Source organism: Homalodisca vitripennis, chromosome 6 (genome assembly GCF_021130785.1).
Source record: "Homalodisca vitripennis isolate AUS2020 chromosome 6, UT_GWSS_2.1, whole genome shotgun sequence".
Taxonomy (NCBI): Eukaryota; Metazoa; Arthropoda; class Insecta; order Hemiptera; family Cicadellidae; genus Homalodisca; species Homalodisca vitripennis.
The window spans coordinates 97,428,141-97,450,223 of NC_060212.1; the positions used below are offsets into that span (position 1 = coordinate 97,428,141).

Here is a 22,083-nt window from a genome sequence, read left to right on the forward strand (position 1 = left end):
GCAGAATATACGTCTAAATATAGATTTTGTGACTTTAAGATCATTGGAAAATTGTAGAGCTATCATAAATAGTCCACAACTTTTTAATTGACAGGTCACTACTGAGGTAGACTCTTTTGGTTTTTTTCCTGCTGTAATGGCTCTCTGAACCTTTTAAATTACCTATAAATTCTCTAACTGAATTTTTCTTTAGAATACTCTTACCACTTACTCGATCCCCACCTCGGTTTTCTTCTACAAAGTCCTTGCCAAGACGAAGTTTCTTCAAAATTTGCCTAACCCTGTCTGATTTGAATTTAGTTAAGTGCAGAAAAAATGATTTGCAGACTGTGATATTACTTCCATTAGCCACAGGAAACACGTAATGAGCCGAAAAAGCTGTGAGATTTACTTTTTTTAGGTAGGCCTAGGCCTAGGCAATTAGTTGTGCGGGATCTCTGTCGCTTTACTCCAGAATGTGAAATAAGTCTACTTACTTTTTGATCTTGTAGTTGTTTGTTAGAAGAACAGTACAGGTTTTTTCGATAGTTCAATGCATCCTGAGGGCGCACTTTACAGCACTGAAATACCTTAGTATTATGTTTACACGGGGTAAAAAACATTGCAACCAGATGGAGCAGAATGTCTTAAATTCTTAGCAATTTCACGCTTTGTAGGTTTCTTAAACTTCTTCCTACTTCCTTGAGACGTATTTTTAACTAATACACCACTTTCACAGGTAATATTTTCCATATTTTCACATGAAAACACTATGACTACTATTGTAAATGCAAAATCTACAGTGCATAACCTCAAACTGATGGACAGCTATAAAAAACAGCTGACACGTCTTTGACAGGTCACGTGACCTGCAAGGCGTGCTCCTATTGGCTCTTGGTACATGTGAGGTTTTGCTTGGAACTGTCAATAAAATAAGTGAGGTTTTGCTTGGAAAGTGATATATTTATATATTGATTTAAAATAGATTGTGTGAGCTTTTGACTGGAAAAGATGTGTAGTCATAAAGACATTCACTAACAGTTTATAATCAGTGCTCAGCTCGATTTTTTTTTTCAATTTTGGACATGTGAGCTTTTGAATGTTACCTCCTCAAATGTCTCTTGTCTTGTCGCTAGGAGGGCCTCGCGAGCTCTGAGTTGGGCAGCATCTGAGCAACATGCTCAGTGGCTTGCTGGTCTGTAGGGATTCACTCAAATGTGATTCCAGAAAATGTTGAAGAAGTGTTGTTTCTTTCAAGCTTATTCTGTGATTTCAAGCAATAAATGTCAGAAGAATTAAAATGCTACTTAAATTAACTAAACATCCGATTGTACTGTCATAAAACAATGTTTACATATAACACTTGATTTAACGACAATTACACCAAACATTTAGTAACAGTCCAGTTAACGGGATCTTTCAATTCACATTAATTGTTTAATCTAATGCAATTCTTATTGATTTTATAGAACTGTACAGACCAAGATGGGACTTTACGAAACTTTAGAGACCAGTGGGGCGTAAGTCAGAGCGATTTTCGAAATATCGAAATAGGAAATATACTAAATGTTAACTATGAACCATAAGATGGCCACAATTGGTCCAATTGTGTTTATGTGATAAAGTAAAAAAACACACATACACAACACACAGATTACAGAATTAATTTCAATTAACAATGATACAGTAATATGAGAAAAATTTAAAGGCAATGGTTAGAATTGAACAGATTACTGATACCACAATTACATAATAATTTCCAAATTACAATACAAAAGTAAGAATAAATAATTACTGTTAAATACATTACATAGATTACGAAATGAGTACTAAGCATATCAGAAGTAAAAGTTAAAAATCATTGAACTTATCTTACCACAACAATTCTAAACCATAAATGAATAAATGGCTATAAATGATAATAAAGAAAAACTGTAGATAAAAACATATTATGCAAACATAACTACATATGTACTCTCACTCATATGACGTACATATACTTATATTATTTCTAATTATAGTATTAAGCTACACAATAGATGTATCTATTTTACTTTAAGTAACTAATAGAAAAATAAATTTGTTAGTATCTTCATACATGCAAAATGCAGAACGTTGTTGAGGTGACAGGTGTGGGTAGTTTTTGCGTTTAATATTGGCTATTCTGATCCGTTGCAGCAGACTACTCTGTTTCTGTTTGTCAGTTGTTTTCGTTAGTCGTTATTTGTTTGTTGACAATTGAAGGATAGGGTTTGTTTGCGGTTTGTAATAATAATAAGGTTGCACCATTTCAACTCGCTTTGTACGGGGCGTATAGCCCAGTGTTTGTTGGTTAGAAAGTCAGCAAGAAAAGTAACACCTCAATCACGGTTAAAAGGGATTAAACATTTATTTTGAATTATTGACCCAGGAATATTATTATGCCCACCCAGCAACCTGGTAAGTTGTTCATTTGCAGTGTAAAATTAGTCAAACTTTTTAGATTGTTCAACATTGGCTTTAAGTCTTTACTTTCAATTAGTTACTGTCATTTACAGTGAGTAATTTTAGAACATTGTAAAGAATTTAATATATTAATCCAAACAAACTCTCCAATAACATAAAGTTTTTTATTTCTGTGAGGCCTATCGTACTCAATGAGTACATCTTCGGACTCACACAACTGAATGAAAGTAATAATAACAATAGTAACATAAACAATTTTGTACTAAATAAAAACATAACAACATTGTCAAATTAAAAAAAAAAATTATGGTTGCCTGTAAAGTTGGTTTTACGGGCGAAGATTTTACGTGACAACGTCTTTTTCTCGGTAGAATATTTATTGATATGAATATTATTAAATTGCACAATAGGAACAAGGAATTGAATGAAAATAAGAATTGCACAAATTTTAACTATAGAAATATATTTTGTTTACTAAAACATTGTACATAATTTGAAATTAATTAAAATTTTTTATTGTAAATGGTAAAGTTGAATAAAACATTTACTAAAATTGGAATTTGAAATTCTTGCTAAACACAGTTAAATTCTAACTCCGCGCGTGGTGATTGGTCGGTTTAGTTCGTTTGTTTGGTCGCACTGTTATGACAGGTTAGAGGTTATAATTTGTTATTTTAAATGTTTGACTAGCAATACGCGCTGTTTCTTCTCAATCGACTGAATTACGATTGATTGCAGAGTGATTTAAACTAATAATTTACTTAACACTATCAACATTTGTCAATAGTATGACATAACCTACAAACTCAGTTTCTCAACTTTTGTGTCAATCTAACAATTAATCAATCAATCATAGTTTACGATAATGAAATATCAGTGTACAATTATTTACCTTTATTGTTGTAGTTGTTGTAAATGACGAATCTAAGCACTCCACATTTTCACGAATAAACATAGTTATCTGCTTTATCCCGTGCGGCGGACCCACTGGACGGGCATCGTAACGTTACCGGGCGTTACACTTTTTCATGAGTGACTCCGAGCCGCAACCTAATTTAAGACGTTGTCACGTCAAAAAAATGTGTTATTTAGTACAAAATTGTTTATGTTACTACTGTTATTATTACTTTCATTCAGTTGTGTGAGTCCGAAGATGTACTCATTGAGTACGAAAGGCCTCACAAAAATAAAAAACTTTATGTTATTGGAGAGTTTGTTTGAATTAATATATCATTTCCAATAAGGCAAGAGCTTCAAGAATGTAAGAATTTAATAGTTAACATATAAATCAATCTGCACACCAGTGAGGGTTTAAACCTGAATTATGAGCTTTAGGTTCTTAAAGCTCATGGATTGAATATAAATAAATCTATTGATAACCATGAACCATGAACAAGGCTACTGAATCTTGAGATTGGGCCCTAGACTTAACATGTTACAGGCACCTACCTATCAGCTCCCCACACACTGAGGCCTAAGTCACACAGCACAATGGAACAGGCCTTGCCCATCTGTTTTGGGCACAATGGTATTATCCGGAGGCCACTATATATGTGTTTCTTACCAGGGACCTAAAGAACTACTACATTTTAGGAAAAACAAGACTTTATTTGATACTTTAGAAATTACATCTCAAGGTTCTTGTTGGGTAGACTCAAAATCTAAAAAGGCAGAAAATGTAACATTTTGTATTTTAACACTTTCATGATGTTTTATCCCCAACTATTTTATTTGCCGTTGAATTTTTCAATAATAATGGCAAAACACTGTAATTTTTTTACATCAAACGTCTAAGTGTAACGAGGAAGGTATGAAGGCTTCACAATTTTGCACATAAACAATTATTTCATTGTTTTCTAAAATCTTTCTTCATGTACCATTATTTAAATTTCAAATATGATTGTTATGACTATAGATATATTGATATGATTGATAGAATCGTATCAAATGTATGGATGAGTATCAATTTTATCGAGTATCAATGATTATACTACTTGATAAAAACCAGGTTCGGTTATTGTACTCCACCCTTCTTGTTTTCTGCCTCCTGAAAGGAATCAATGTTGGCGACAATGATACCACCCTGTCCCCATCTACTATTCGTTATTAGGCTATACATACATATGTATTATAAATATAAGAAGATAAAGTCAACATTTACGAGCATTCCTGTGATCTGAGCTTAAATTTAGGTGCTAAATGTAATATAATAAAATTTTAACCAGAACATATTAAGATTGAGATTAGAGAGGCATGCACCCCTTGGAATGAACAACTGGCCATCGTTTGTTTGTGTGACAAGCCCAATTTGAAATGGCTACGTTCATCTGGAGCCAAGACACGGGTTCGGACAGTCTTCATCAACTGGTAGACTGTACTGTGATTGTCTGAAATGAACAATTAATCTAGCCTACATGTATGTACAAAAACAAGGGTACTATTTGGATAAGTTTTTCTTACCGTCTATCTATTATATGTTGTTAAGCTATAGAATTAAAAGTAAATACATATGTACTTATTATAAATATATGAAGTTAGCAATTGCACTTTCCCATCCTCGATGCTGGATAATCTCGCACCGGAAAATTTTGGACGATTTGTGACATGATCTGAGAATGAAAACGTACAGATCAGAAATGCCCCCAACCATCAGTCCGGACTTCAGTGGAGCCAGGAGCAATCCCACACACTGGCAAAATGAACATCATCATTCAAGATAGTACCCAATCTAAAACTCGGATTACATGATTGCTCGTAAAGGTTATCTTGAACTTTGGTACAGATGAAATAATTAGTCTGGGCGTGCGGCTCTGGCACTACTAGCTGTTCAACTAAGGTTCGGCTCGCTCGAGGTTCTATTTCGCTGTCACGCGCAACGTTTCACAAAACTCATTCCATTCAACACATGAAATGAGCATTTTGCCATTACTTTATCATAATATCAAAAAAGTTATATCAAATTAAAGAACACATTCTTGTCTTTCCAACCAATACGTATAAAAAATGTCATTTCTAAAATAATAATGTCTAAATTAGTAAAAACCAAGTACAGTTTTAGTTTGGTTAATTTTATGACATGAAATTTTTGCTCTGCGAGGAAGTTTTTTTATTATCCGGTCAGTATCAAACTTCCTGTGGAAAAGTTTTAGAAAATCGATTAAACTGCATTTTTTTGTCTAAAAAACTTTTTTCTACGACCCCTCATTCCGGGGGAAATTAAGCGTTATCTTAATATTTATAAACACTCGGCGCACGAGCTTCTCCCACTCTCAGTACGGTCTTCAGTTCTTTTAGCGTGAAAGCAATGACATTTTGGCTTACCTATAAACCTCACCTAATATATTTTCTAGGATAAAATACGGATAAAAGTTCAGTTTTAACATTTTAAATCTTAAACTGTCTTTAAATGGCTTAAATATAAAGCTAGATCCTTACATAATAGAATAGAACAGAACAGTGTTGTATTCAACATTCTCCACAGTTTTTTAATGACAGAAGTAATTTAAAACATGTTAATAAATAATAATAAAATATGTACAAAGTTAATACATACGCTTCAATCCAAATCTTCAATGCCGCTCAAGTCATCTGGCGCGTTTTCACTGCTTTCACTGTCACTGCTGCCGAGTGAAATGATCATTGATTCCACGAGATTGTTGATTTGGGGCTCAGCTGAAGCATAATCATTTAAAATTTTTTTCACGTGTTCGCACTTTCTGGCCCAATCCTCTGCACCTATAAGTGAAAACTTTTCTTCCGCTAAAGACTTAATACTTGAAAAACTGCACTGAATATTTCTACTGGCTACGTAGTTTTTCACTTCAGCCCAAATAAGTTCAATAGGGTTTAAGTCCGGGTGGTATGGTGGGAGCCGAAGTACATCTAGTTCATCAAGCAAATACCTAACAAATCTCGGTTTATTTAGGAGAATAACCCTGTACAGCTCCGGGACTAGCAAATCATCCGAAAAAGGTATTTGATGTTTAGAAAGCCAATCTTTCATTAATTGTTTCTTACTTTTTGAAGTAGGTGCTTTGTCTTTTTGTGCATTGTGATAGGGGGCATTATCAATAACAATAACTGATCTTGGTGGTATGTTAGGCAGAAGTTTTTCTCTCATCCATTTCATCATTGATTCCGTATTCACGTTATCGTGGTAATCACCGGAATGACTCGATGCCTTCCACATTGTCAATGCTTTGGGAACAAAACCAGCTTCACTTCCTGCGTGTATCATGATCAACCGTTCCCCTTTTGAAATGGGAACACGCATTCCTTTAGTTGATTCGTCAGACCACAATGAACTTGACACATGACTTGTCAGTATATAAGACTCGTCTAAGTATATAATTGGACGTCCTTCATCTCTGTAACGTTTGAGTGCTCTTAAATACAAAATTCTTTTTTCTCTTATTTCATTAGTCTCGATCAAAAGCTTGCGGTTATTTTGTGTCCTTCTCCATCGAAAACCAAGTTCTTATAATTTTATTATATAATTATAATATTTCATTTAATAAAATAAATTAACTGAATTAAAAAATTATGTCAGTAAAGATAAGTTTCTATTGCCTATAAAGTGTCTCATCTCTACCAGAAAGGTCCTGAGCCTAAATTATTATTAAATACAGTCCAGAATCACAAATGTTATATAAAAATGTTTAAGTAATAGAATAGATTGTGTCAGCTAGTGGCGCATTTCACTGAATAAGTTAATCATAGTTTAAAATAATATAAAAGTCATAATATAGGTGTTTAAATTGAGTTTGACTATACAATAACTATTATTTGATTGTACCTTATACTTATTGCATTTTTGATATTCTAACCACGTTAATCAATATGTCCTTTTTCAGTTGCCAGATTTGTAAATCATGAAAAACCTAATAAAGAGCCGACTTCAAAGTACGATTATATGCTTCTTCTGAGAAAAAAAGGTACCATTGTACTGTATAGCTTACTGTATTTAAGTTAAAAAATATGTGTAACCTACAATTTTATAGTAAATTAATTTTAAGTAAGTGTTATTAATTGTGATCGGGTATTTATATCCAACTGTAATAATTTCTGGATATCTTTGTCAACTGTAAGCAGGGTACACATTGCATTTATAATAAAAGGGTTCATTATGCTTTAACCACCAGATCTCAAATAATCATGTATTAAACTCCAACAAACTATTTCAATTATAATATTATATTGTTATTCAATATTATAATGTTATTGTTATTGTGTTTTGTTTTAGAATTCCTGGCTTATCATCATCTTTGTGGAGTGTTTCGTGCTCAAGGCCATCTAACTCCAGAGAAACTGAAGCTTCTTAAGGAAGTAGCCGCTGTCCTCGAAATACCTGAGAGTAGGCATAAGGCTGAGTGTCGAATAGCTGTCAATGATGATGAACTCAATGCCATTGCAGAAGTGTGAGCTGCATGAAAGAATTTTATGTTCTTGTTTTATATCAAAAAGCTTTTCCTAACTTTTACGAGGGCGAGTGAAATATTAACCAGGACTTTCTTTTCAAGACTCCCTAGTGGGTAGCACAATGTCATGATATGTGTTTGGTGCGGATATCAAGAGAAGGGTAGGGGGTGGTGCGGCTCATCACACCAGACAGGTTGTCAGTAGCTTCATGTCTGAGCAAAAGGTTTACACTTCTTTTGAGCAACACATAACCACACATCATTAACGTGATGAAATTTTCTTTCAACTTATTCCATAGTTTTCTGATAAAATGCGCCGCAGGAAACATTTTATCAGTCTAACACGGCACAAACAATTTTGCAATGGCTGAGATTTAGTGGAAAACAACAGACATGTCAAACCACGAAAACCAAGACCTGCCGTTAAACACGCACCCTAAAGTCCTGTTCTGTCACCAGGTAACTTCCACATGTTTAGAGCAGTCAAAGAGGAATTCAAGAATTGGGTCACGACAACTTGAGAGGTGAAAATGATATTGTGCAATTGGTTACAGACGCGATCAGCTTAATTCTTTGATGACTGCATTAAAAGAAACTTTAAATTTGATGGGAAAAAGTATGTTAATAAAAGAGGAGGTTATGTATAAAAATACCACATGTTAAAAATCTTATTTACTCTTCCAGTAAAATATGTTCTAAGAAAAAAGTATGGTTAATATTTTACTTACCCTCATATTTTAGCTTTAAAAATAGAGCTCTAACTTATGATGGATTTTGCTGGAATTTTTAGTAAATGAGCATTCTTGCTTGTTGAATCCTGACAGATCCAATTTTTAGAGATAATATTTTTTAAATAATTTTATAATATAATTTGTAATTTAAGTTAGACAAAATGATGAATGATTAATTTAAATGTAGTAATATTGTAAAACAGATAAATAGTCTGATATTGCTTTCTACATATGTTATCCTATGTTTGCTTTGTAAATTATCGTGATGTAAAGTCGATAGATCCAATAACAGTGTTCTGTGTATGATTTCACAGTGCAGCGGGCCCGAACACCGAACTGGAGTGGGAGAGAGAGGGGAAGGATAAGGAATTGCTACAGTATAACGATGTCCCGGTGCCCACAGCCTATCTGCATATGGCCGACATGGTAGCTGAATTTATGAGAGAGGCCATACAACAATTGGAGGAACGCGATGACTGTGATGATGATACCGAAAGTAATATACCCACCTAGACCAGCCTCTCAAATAGTATGACTTGGTAATTAAGATTTTTCAGGGGTGCCCGTAGGAATTGATATGGTCTGTACTATCCAGCACCCTTTTATCTGACTGAAAAATTCTATAGCAAAAGTCACATCTAAAGATTTGTGCATAGGTAGAGATGATATCTTGATCATATCTTCAATGTTTAAAAATTTCTTGCAAAACTGTTTCCATTTGGATATTGGGGAGTTCTTCACCACTCCCTATCTTGTCATTTATGTTAATAAAATGTAATTTGTGTGTAGAAGATTTCAAAATTTTACCCGCAATATCTTCAATATTGCAGGTACAACATTCCTGATACTTTTTAACAATTTATTTTTATTTTAAAACATTAAATAAAGTGTCAGGACATTCATAAAAATGCTGATTTTAGTCAGGAAACATAAAACTGTTCACGCACTTTAACTTGACTCTATTGTTAAAATGAAACCACAAATTTTGAAATAAATAATAATTATGTAAGTAAACACTCAAAATGTTTACCACAGCAGCTATCTGCTACGGTTAAAATTTTAGTCGTGAATATAGTCTGGAATATAGAGTGATATTTTTGTACATTTAAGACCCTATCTGTTACCAATGCAATATTATTATCTCATCTCCTTTTATTCTATTCTTATGGCTCTGACATACGTATCACTTAAACTTAAATCTAAAACAATGCAATATAATAAAAATTGGTCCTCCACCATAGAATAATGAAACTGCCAGTTCTAGGTTAAAACACTGTTTCACTAAACTAGACATTTGAAAAATGTAATACTCCGTTTCTCCAGATTGCTTTTGATTTTTTACTGGTACTTTTGAATTCAATATTTTCTTTAAGAAATCAGTAAAAACAAGAATGATTTTGGCATTTGCTTTAATAAATATTGTCCTCAGCAGAATTAGCAACCCATGTTTTGTAATATTTTAAAAGTTAAGAGAGCAGACATTAATGATTCCAGTTTGTTTTTAGTAGCATTTCTCGTATTTTAAGAGTTAGCCAGAATGATTTAGACATCTCTCCACAATACCTCTACATCGTGTGTTTCAGTAACCAAAACTCTGCATTTGAAAATGCGATGTCTAGAGGACACCAACAGCAGTCCCAACATCAGCTCAACTGCAGAGCCCAACGTAAATAATGTAAAAGAAGTAAAAAAGGAAGAAAAGGACGGAGAATCAAGCGCATTGGTCTCTTCTACCACAGACTTGATTGAAGACCAGCCAATGGAGGAAGAAAAAAAAGTTGAGGTAGGTTTTAAGTCATAGTTAACTAATAATAACATTTTAAAGAATTACATTTAGAATGTTATTTCAATTCTGCCTTAGCTGGATCTCACTTAAATGCTACCAACAAGCTGACTGGTTATGTGGCAATATACAATGATTATGTTAAATAACCGCTGCTTAAATTTATTAATAGACGGATGTAGTGAAATGGCCTTGAGATTCCCTCCCATAAGAACAATGTTAAATCTCATGCACTTTTACACCCTTATTTTTGATTGTAGAATTAAGGGAGATTTCTCAGTTCAAAGTACAATAAATGTACATCCAAACGTTTTTTAGCTTTTTTTGTAAACTGTATACTTTTTAATTTTTAAACCGTGAAGTACAAAAATATTTGAGATATTTTTTAATAACCGATAAAAATATTGAAACAACTAAAAAGCGTTTAGTGATTTCAAAATTTTGATTCTGATTTTGATTCCAAATTTGTGGTCACGATTTTGATACCTGTGTTATTTGTTACTAGGAAATAAAAGTATAGTGTGGTTGTAAAAATTATATCATTTTTATAAAAGATGGACAAAAATTCAATTCTGATATCAATACCAAAATTTGGTCTCAATTCTGAATTTGATCTCAAATAAATAATATTATTAATAAGTAATAACTAAATAGTAACTAATATATTTAGATAGGATAGTTTTAAAGAGATTATAATGAACAAAAACCAGGAATACACTTCCAGTTCGGTAAAGGTAAAACTACTCCTCTTGTCCTATCTAAATTCTCTTGTTAAAGCCTGAATTTTTGTTTTCGTTAGTCATAAGTAGTAACTAAAAACATAATATGGTTAAAGTTTTGGTATTGGTATTATTAAAAATCAATATTCATGTGTTAAGAACTCTGAGAGACACTTTTAAACCTTATTTATTTTGTTTGTGTAAATAATTTCAAAGGTTATAGGTTACATAATTAAACAACCTGAGAACCTTGTATCTCGACATGATGAAACAAAAAAAATTAACGCATTTAATCTTTGAATCCAATTTGAAAAATCATAACCTCTCTTGCTCAAATTGTTTGTTAGTTGATTGTAGCATTGACCTGGGTATTCTTTATTTGAACTTGTACTTCATTATTTTGTTCAGGAAATACAGAAGTCAGAAACGGACCCTGATACAGTTCTGATGCCGCCACCACCTCCTATTGTCAATGTACCTCACTCCGTCACGAGCTTCCCCCCTGCCCCTCCCCCCGCTGTGATAACTGTGCCTCCCACTCCTGTCATAACCGTTCCTCCCTCCTCCAGCATCACGGTCATGCCTACAACACCGAAACCGACCACCCTGCCTGTCTCCTCAATCCCTGACTCTACACCGTCATCCCCACAGCCAAGCCAGATGTCTCCGGTATCGTCTCCCATCGTCACGGTGTCTGAGGAGCTGCAGGTACCTGTCTATGAAGAACCTCTTTTATCGGAGTCGGAGGAGATACAGTTCGTCTCGTTCCCAGAGGCTCTCGATAACTCCCTGCCACCCCTGGTTGTGGTCCCTCCTGCTGAACCCGTCATCACCATACCCCACTCCTCCTCCTTCTCTCCCCCTGTGACTCCCACATCCACCACCCTGGTCCTGCCGTCAGGGATGTCCATCAAGTTCAGGGACGATGGGGAGACCAAGAGCCGGAAGCGCACTCTGCCACAAGACGCCCACAACTCCGGTGCCCCAGCCGTGAAGACTATGGCTTTTACTCAAATAACTAAGGTAATTCTATTTCAGAATGAAGTTTTATTCTGTAGGTATAAAAATTGTAATTGTTATACTTCTTTGTCTTTTATTTTCGTTACAAATCATCATTAAACCTTCAATTGCTAATTAAAATGACTTTGAAAGTACTCTCATTGACTTCATTTAATATTACTGATGGATTACACTCTTGGCGTTATCTTTTTTTTTCCAGAAAAATAAATAAAATTAGATTTTTAGTCGTTAGTACGCAAATTTAACTCTGTTAAAATTGCAGGCAAGAATTTGAACTTTCAAAGCATTGCTTTTCCAATGATTCCTTGCAATTTAACTAACCTTACTTTCACTTGACATAATTGTTAAAATAAAACCACAAATTTTGAAATAAATAATACTATAAGTAAATACTCATAGAGTGTTAATAAATAATTTGTCAAGGAAGAAAACCAAAGCAGCTTTCTGGTACGGTTAAACTTTTAGTCGTGACTGAAATATAGAGCAATATTTTTGTACATTTAAGACCCTGTCTGTTACCAATGCAATATTATTATCTCATTTCCTTTTATTCTATTCTTATGGCTCTGACATAAATGTAACACTTAAACTTAAATCTAAAACAATGCAATATGATAAAAATTGGTCCTCCACCATAGAGTAATGAAACTGCCAGTTCCAGGTTAAAACACTGTTACACAGCACAGTTCTGTATATTATATTTAATGTTAATGTAATATATTATAATAAAATAATATGCTTAATGTATTTAAACTATTTTATTTTGTCGGTCACGTCATTTTCTGTAAGTCACTTTTTGTATTACATCAGTTATCACAAAATCTGTATAATATAAATGTTAAAATCCTCACTAAACTAGACGTTTGAAAAATGTAATATTCTAAAATATATGACATGGCTTTCTTTAAATGTTACTTTATAAATATAAAAATTATTTTCAAAATATTATTATGTGTATATATCCAATGTTTCACTGACATACCAAATTAACTGAATGTTATTGATTTTTTCAGAACCCTTGAAATAGCACTTCCTGGTGTTTCTGGGGAGAGATACATTTTTCTTATACCCTTGTTAAATAACTACAAATTTAATGAATTAAATCGTCATTATTGCATAGTCTCTGTGAAAATGCTGAGTAGAATTAGTTTCAATTGAAATGTAGTGCAAGTGTGAGTTACAAATCCAAATTTCCTGCATATTGACTCACTTTGGCAGATATTAAACTACTCACTTTGGCAGATATTAAACTAAGAGGCAATACCACTCTGGGTAATCTGGTATTTTGCTCATTCAAACAAGCAGGTAAATGAACAAAACCTGCTAAATTAGATCTGTACAAAAATCCAACTTTTTAATCTGTGGTTCATAAAATTTGCTTCACCTTTGTTAATTCAGGTGTGATGTGTTTGTGCCTTTGGCTCGCGTGGTTTCATTCTCTCCAATCTGGACTTATCCAGTTAGTCAGGTATCACTTAATTAATTATTTTAACTTTGAGTGGCAGTCCCTTGTCACATTTTTTTAGTTTTTTAGTGTCTTAAAAGTCTTTGGTACACTTGTGCCTTTGGCTCGCGTGGTTTCATTCTCTCCAATCTGGACTTACCCAGTTAGTCAGGTATCACTTAATTAATTATTTTAACTTTGAGTGGCAGTCCCTTGTCGCATTTTTTTAGTTTTTTAGTATCTTAAAAGTCTTTGGTACACCTGTGGGAAAGGGTAGTTTTCAGTCCTCTATACTTTGTGCTATCCATTTTGTAACGTGTAATGACGGCAAATGTCCAAAATCCTACTATCCTTTCAAACCTTCTATTGTCAATAACAAATTTTATCTAGTTGTAACATTTTGTGTTGAATGATGATACAGATGACACCAATAATGGTGTCTGCAGCTGGGGTCACAGGTCAAGGACAAGTCAAGGTCACTCCGATCATCAACAGATCAAAGGTGGGAAACACTAGCACTCAGTCCACCCTCCCTTCGTCAGCACAGAAGGTAAGTTAAACTGAGAACTCTATGTCTCTCATTTTACTATATCATTTAATTTTTACTAATGAGATAAATATAACATTCTTTCATAGCTGAGTTGAAATCAAGTGAGAAAATTTGTTTACGGCAGAAAAGTCAAATATTCCACATGCATGGAATATCTGTGGATGCTCACCTTCCACTTTTGTATGTGACAGCTCTAAAAACGAAAAGAAAGGAAGAATGAAAAGAGACTGGTTGATTTTACTCTTATTTCGTCAAAAAATGGTTGACAAGTGGAGTCGTTGTTGATTCTGATACCTTTGGTGACCAAAAATCTCTCTTGTTTGGTTGGAAGTGTGCAATTTCTTCAGCCTAGTCCTCCACAAACCCGTAACAGTTTTCTTTTTGTATCTTAACTGTGTCGTTTTATTGAATTAATTTTTACTGTTTTTTTTACAGATACTGGTTTGTAGAGTTTGGATATATATACTTTTTATACAAAATTTATTTTTAGTGTCATTTTTCTAATTTTTGTTGAATCATGTTTGTCTATAGAGATTAAAAAAAAGGTCGGCGATGAAGAAGCTCGAACTGAACTTCTTACATCGTTTTGATGTCAGAGACACCTAGACCTCTACATCTAGATTAAACTATATTTTGCAGTCTAGGTGTCTCTGAGGGGTTCGTTTTGAGCTTTTTCGTTCCAGGAGTCAAGTCTGTGACATCAGATTCCAAACTCCAAACGTTGCACTAAGAGGAAGGTGAACTGGACCTAAACTCTTGCACATATACACATATTCACTCATATTCTGTACTCTGTGGACATTCGCATATTCATTTTGTTCTACAAATCTGTCTTGTCCTGTTTCTTCACAGTATTTATTGAAAATTGAAACTAATGTAACCACATCATCAGTTGCATCACCTGTTTTCATGCCTGTTTTACAGATTAACCAAAGACAGTTTATTCTCATTGATAAGATGGCAGGTCCTAATCTTGGATTGCGTAATATTAAAATAAATCTTAAGCTTTTCAAGATTTAACACAGTATAAAGGATTTAATAAGGTTTACAACGATGTATAATGTACACATGTTATGTTCAAACAGATTCTGTAAAACTAAAAGGTATGGTAGTTAGTGTTCTTCCGTGAAATGTTGGCTAGATTAATTCTGCCTAGTATTGTTAGGAGCATGTGGCACAACTGGTCCGGGAAAGGGTTAATGGAGTCATCCTTTACATATAACCAAAGAAATAATATAATTGAATTGCCTAGCAAATAAAACTAATTGTAAAATTATTCACAATACTCATGTGACCAGGTAATTTATTAAAAGGACTATAGTGTTTGCTATTGTATAGTATAGTCTTGGTGAACATTGATATCGTATTTGTCCTCTCCCATACTAAATCAACCCATCTTGGCCTCAAGAATTGGATTGTTCTTAACTAAAGTTAATGTTTTAAAATTCACCTTTAGCCCTTTCCAAGACATATAAAGTGACTTTGTGGTTTGGATATTTACAGTTTTCTCTGTCTAGGTGATTATTGTATCAAATCCGTCGGCTCCCAACTCTCCAATAATCCAACGCCATGGAGTCCCAGTCACATGTTCTGTGGCAATGCCAGTCGTACGGGGCCATCAACCTCGTCTACAGCCGGCCACAGGTACTCCACATAGTTCTTATAACAATATTACGAAAGCACGTAGTTACCTAAATTGTAATTTCTTGGTTGGTTCCTCAGTTTTGCTCTAAATAAGCATTAAAGCAATTTCAAAAGGACTAGAAAGTAGACTTCATGTAGACTCCTACAGTTTTTCAGGCGGAGGTCGCAGTCATTATGGACTGTGCTCGTGAGAATCTTCGTCTGCTGTATAGGAGTAAGACGATCAATATTTTCACGGATAGTCAGGCATTGATGGCGCTGGACTCTTGTGTGTTCAGTTCCAAACTAGTCTGGGATTGCTATCAAATCAAATCTGTTTTATTGCTGAGACAATAATACATCGTATGGCAAACGTCAATTAATAATAATATCCTAAAATTTCAGTCATTCATACTATATACACATACAGACATACAATGTTTAACACTTTGTACCCTGAGCCCGAGTATAGGTCGGGCCGCGACGGCAGCCCCTGCTACCGGCGCCCGAGTATAGCTCGGGTCGTGTTATTAAATTGTATTATTTAGCTCAGTCATCTTATTTTTGGATTCAAACATTTTGATTACAGTCATTGGTTGTCTAAGTTCGTATTTGTTGGTTTTGAGATCCCTGGGTCACGTTTTAGTAATGAAATACGTATATTTTTCATCGTACTACAAGCGAGTCTAGACAGCTGATCGTAGGCGCCGCGGCTGATCATCGGTAGGCCTACTGTCAGTTTGCTTTTTAGTGTTTCACTTTGTGTGTTGTTGTGAGTCTTAGTGATGTCTTACTAAGTTTTCTACAAATCTTGCCGACAAATACTGAAGCAAATGTTATTATAATTTATTCTAAATGTGAATTTAACTGTTTGTAAATAATCAGAACATTAGTTTCTTACTGAATGAGTAAAGGCAAGCAATGTGAGATTATCCGTATGTTTTGTTTTGTATTTACACTCGCTTTGTTCTTTCTTCTTGACTTTCCGTTGATTTTCTTTTATATTCTTTACTTATTATTTTCGAGTTTAAATAATATGGGTGATGAAATCAAAAGTAATGCAATTCGCGATCTTTTGTTTGACTCCGAGTCGGAAAGTGACGATGATTTTGATACACACCTGGGACCAAATAAAGAAAAGTAATGCAATTCGCGATCTTTTGTTTGACTCCGAGTCGGAAAGTGACGATGATTTTGATACACACCTGGGACCAAATATTGATTTTATGAACGATCTAAACAAAAATGTGCGAGATCCTGTATTTTATTCAGACCATTGCGCTTTAAAAATTACCACACTAAGGCGAACTACCTGAACTAACAAGCTATGTAGCAAAAACTTTTTTTGTATTTTTTACATAAAATTCAATATTATGTAATAATTTTATTTTGAAAATAAACTTTATATTTGTATACATTTAAAAAAAGTATGTATCTCTATCTTTAAAATGATATATAGTATGAGTTTATAACATAATTACTGTAATAACACAGAATTTTTTTTAAAGCGTCATAAAACCCCCAGGGAGCCACGCCGAAACATGTATTAACCCTTATAACGTCAGTATATCTTTTCACGACTTCCAGCAAACGGCACAATATTAAAAAAAAAAAATTTAATGTGTAAAGTTCATTTTTATTTTTACTTTCTATAATTATGGTAAGTATAAAAAAGTAAAAATTTTAAAATTATAAAGTCACTGTACTCAGGATTGTCAATGTTACGAGACATGTTATTTATCACTAATAATGAACACGGTACTTTGGAATTATACCGACCACACCCAGACATGAATCGTTATTTGAAATTTTGCTTCTACTGATTACTAGATTAGCGTAGAACAATATTTCGTCAATATAAAACAGGAATTTTCTTATCGCAAACCCCTCCCCATCCTCAGACAGAGGTCAAAGTCGAGCGGTCTAGTAGATAACGTGATTGCAGAGTCTCGCCGCCCGTTCAGCTGGTGCGTCGCTTTGTTGTACTTCCGTGTTTTACCTCTACATTTCTCCAAACACAAAAATTCAATAAAAACAAACATGATCAAACTAAAACTAAACTCTTTATTGAAAAACCACTCAAAACTTGTTTTTATTCTTGATCATACTCCGCCACCCAAAATGCGAGTGCCATGCCTTCTCGCTGATGTCAACGAAAGAAAAACATCCCTCGAGATAGTACCTATCAGTAAAATATCAAATTCTAGAGGATCTGATCAGAAATATAAATTGAATTGTAATGGAAAGGCAATTATGTACCGCGCAAATCATGTGATGCCGTGTGGCCTGTCATAATCGGGATTCTCGAGAAAGATAAGATAACAGCGACAACAATACCGATCACAATGCCTGGAAATGCTTGTAATTTTGTAATTAAAGAGTTGTTTTTTTTGTTCTATCATGTTTGTTTAGCTATAAATTTATATTTTTGTGTTCTTCTTGTGGTGTGGTCGGTATAATCCCAAAGTACCTGAACACTAAATAGGTGACACTAAACACTAAAAACACTAAATAAATACTAAAACTAAGATATCAATACTTTTAACAAATAAATAAAAACCATATAAACAGAAAACACGAAGAAGGAAACCGACTCAGCGATGGTTAAGACACGCACTACCTGAAGCCAAACTGCAAACAAAAGCGCGCGCGCGCTGTACGGCGTCTGTGCCGTGTGGCGGGGAGAGTGTCTAGACACCGCTTCTATTGTTTCAAACAATGTAACGCGACAGCTATATTTTGACGCTTGACATAGGTCAATAACCCACACACATGGTTGACGCATACCGTTAGTGACATTGATCGGATTTAAAAGGAACTTAAATTTGCTATAGACGCAGTTTTGTGTCGATGCGCCGTACCGCGTCTTTGCCGTTTGGAGATAGTTTGTCTATGCTCCATACGGCGTCTGTGACGTTATAAGGGTTAAGGGCCCAGGGTACAAAGTGTTAAAGTCACACCTCTTTCATTCATCACCAATGCAACCCACTTCGAACAGCGGTGTCATTCTTCAAATTGGGCGGCCTCCCAGTTGAAAGCCAAAAACTCACCTGCATTATAAAACGCTTGAGACACCAAGAAGCGTTTTAGGCGAGTCTTAAACACCTTTGGCGTTGGAGCATCTTTGATTGGATTGGGCAGTCTGTTGAGGAACCGCTTGTGAAAGCAGGCATTCATAAACCACCGTTCTGTGTCTACCAGTTCGGTAGTTTGCTCTGCCACGTGTCTCATACATGTGTATGTCATGTCCTCTGGTTAAGGTACATTTATTCACACAAAAAATAGTTGTTTCCAATATGTAGAGCTGCAATTTCTTGAAAACTTGTCTGCACGACTCTCTGAATTTGATTTTTGCGATGATTCGAATTGCTTTTTTTTGGAGTCTGAAAACTCTTTGGAACTGAGTGTTAGCGCAAGCTCCCCAAAGGATCACTCCAAAGGCCAGGTGGGGGTATATCAAGCCATAATACGCCGTAATCAGTACCTTACTCGGGCAGTATTTTGCTAAAGACCTCAAAACAAAGATGCCTGAGCAGATTTTGGCGCAAACATGATCAATGTGCACATTCCATGTCAGTCCTCGATCAAGGTACATTCCAAGGAATTTTGAAGAGTAGACTTCGTCCAGTGTGGAGTCAGCCATCAAGATGGCAGGTCCGCACTGGTTGCCCGCAGTGCGCAAAGAAAAATTTAAAACGTTGGTTTTTGAAGAGTTTATTGTGAGGTTGAGGCTGTTGAAGTAATGGACACAGTTGTTATCAACAAAAGCCTGTTGTTCCAAAACTTCGCTTGATCTTGCATTGAAAAAAAGAGTCGTATCATCTGCAAACTGCACTGTTCTTCCATGCAGAAGCGATGATTCTATGTCGTTGACATAAAGCAGGAAAAGCACAGGACTGAGGATAGACCCCTGGGGGACTCCATATCTAAGATCTATTGGTTTGGATGATTTATTTGATATCTGGACAACTTGGGATCTGTGGCTTAGAAATGAGCTAAGCCATTTAAAAGGCACGCCTCGAATGCCGTGGGACTCAAGTTTGTCGAGCAGTATATTGTGGTCAACGCAGTCAAATGCTTTGGACAGATCCAGGAACACACTCATAGGGTGGTTCTGACATTCAATCCCCTCTACAATCATATCGACAAGACCAACGACTGCGTCGGTTGTCGATTTACCCTTTCTGAACCCAAATTGTTCATTTGAGAGCTGATTGTATTTGTCCAAAAAGTAAAGCATTCTTATAAGAAAAAGCTTTTCAAACATTTTGCTGAATACTGGCAAAATTGAGAAAGGCTGGTAGTTATTTATAGAGGCTGGATCGTCTTTCTTTAAAATTGGAACAACTTTTGCAATTTTGAGGAGAGAGGGGAACACTCCTGTTCGGAATGAATAATTTACTAATTCAGTTACGGGTCTCACTAAATGCTTGCAGCATTTTTTAATGAGCCATGGGGACATCAGATTGAGGTCGTTTGACTTTTTGGCCGTTTCTTCCCTTGCCAGAATCAACATTGTGACTGTTTGTTGGGTTCCTGGTCATGAGGGGATCCTGGGAATGAAAGAGCTGATGCCCTTTCCAACTGGGACTCAGTGTCAATTATGACAGGTTCTCAACCGTTCTGCAGCATTTCAAGGTGTGAATCCTTTGGGGCTGTCTCGAAATGGGTTCGCGCTGAACATAAGAGAAGGAGGAGACTGCATCCGGGTATGAGAATGGTACAACAGTCGCCTTCCTCCAGAGTGGCGAAGGACCTTCTCTCATTAAGTAGATCGATGTCTTCTCGGGTTATAAGTCTGATCACGGGACATGGTCACCTGAGGAAGCATCTTGACATAGTCGCCATCCTTCGGGAGAGTCCGCTCTGTAGAATGTGTGATGAGCAGGATGATACTGCTGAACAATTGCTCTTTCGTTGTCCTACAATAGCAAGGGAGGCAGTATGCCATCTTTTGTAGGTTGGACAAGGTGGTGAATTTCCCCAGGAGGACCTAATAAGGATGTTTTCGGCAGTTTGTGGAACTGCTGAAATCATTGACTGGTAGGCCTCATGGTCTGCTTCCGGGATGCGCAAAAAGCCCTTGAGGCTTAAGTGCATGGCAGTAGGCCGCCGCATAGAAGAAGAAGACTTTATACTCATGAAAAATATTTCTGAACCTGTGTAAAATATCTTGTGATCATACTCAAAGGGTAAAAATAAGACTTTACTCCACAAACTTTGTAGTTTCCTGTAACTTCCAAGTATCCTTTTGCAGATTCATTTTTATAAGGAGAAAAACAGTCTTTCAATATTTATCCCCAAAAGCACTTCCAAGATGCTCTGTGACTTTCTTTTAACTTACTTTTCTAACTTTTCTTGGAGTAAAATTTTGAATTTATGGAAATTAAAAAGCGTTGTTTAACAATGTCAGTATGCAAACTTGGACTGCTACTCTATTATTAGTCCAAGTTATAGTGATGTATCGTGTACAGGGTTGGTACAGTCCAGTGCAGGAACAGCCAGGCTGAGACCCAAGATGGTGACGGTGCCCAAAGCTCGACCCAAGGGCAGCCCTCTCATCATCCCCAACCTCCAACTGAAGAACCCTGTAACTTTGAAACAGGACAATGTCACAGGTGAGTCAGTCGTTCAGAACATTTACATGGCGAAAAATTCTTAACTTTAAAATCTTTAAAATTTTTACGAATGAAAGAACTATTGTCATTACACAGAGACTAACAACTAAGACTCAAGATCGGATGAAGGCAAATTACTTTATGGTACCATTCATCATATATTGTGATTTGAACAGAAATTCTAGAAAACGCTTTGTGCAGGCTGTTTGGTAAGTAGGACAGAATATAAGGTGTGACAATCTGATTTAAAATCTAAAAGGGAGGATGCAGGTAGTTTGTGACCATGGTAAGATAGAATGGGAGATTAGTTGGGTGGGTGTATACTATACTGGCTAAATACGTCCAGAATATTGGCAGGTTACTAAAACAGAAAGTAGAGAATGGAAAGAGACGGTACTCTACTTTTATTTGATAATTTTTTATTCACCCTACTCCCAACAATACGTGATCCAGTGCAGCACCTGTAGCCCTGGTGATCATATGATCCCACTAACAATAATTGTTTATATTGCCTTTTTAAGCAAATAAAATGCAATATCGGAGAGCATATATTTTCTACTATTGACAAATGACTGCTGAACAGTGGTAGATACGAGTATGAAGAGACTTCCGGTGGTGCCTGGAACTGCTAAGATGAATGCTAAGATCCTGCCTAAACCTCAGAGCATGTTCATCGTCAACCCAACGCAGGGATCACACAACATAGCCACCAGTGTTGGTAAGTTTATAGTTTATTTTAGCACATTTAATTATA

The 22,083-nt window shown here is 35.3% G+C and overlaps 1 protein-coding gene across 2 annotated transcripts in view; it reads left to right on the plus strand.

Moving 5' to 3' along the window:
- The first annotated feature begins 2,176 nt into the window (after positions 1-2,176).
- Positions 2,177-22,083, plus strand: part of LOC124364602 (flocculation protein FLO11-like) — a 36,085-nt gene continuing 16,178 nt past the window's right edge. Inside the window, exons 1-10 of one of the 2 annotated variants that reach the window (XM_046820197.1) lie at positions 2,177-2,418; positions 7,278-7,358; positions 7,667-7,841; positions 8,887-9,068; positions 10,156-10,355; positions 11,483-12,097; positions 13,960-14,088; positions 15,606-15,732; positions 21,186-21,329; positions 21,913-22,047. In XM_046820197.1, the coding sequence (XP_046676153.1) occupies positions 2,400-2,418; positions 7,278-7,358; positions 7,667-7,841; positions 8,887-9,068; positions 10,156-10,355; positions 11,483-12,097; positions 13,960-14,088; positions 15,606-15,732; positions 21,186-21,329; positions 21,913-22,047 (1,807 nt within the window). In that variant the 5' untranslated portion in view covers positions 2,177-2,399. Of the gene's footprint in view, positions 2,419-7,277; positions 7,359-7,666; positions 7,842-8,886; positions 9,112-10,155; positions 10,356-11,482; positions 12,098-13,959; positions 14,089-15,605; positions 15,733-21,185; positions 21,330-21,912; positions 22,048-22,083 lie in introns of those variants that run through there. The other variant, XM_046820198.1, reaches the window with a different exon arrangement.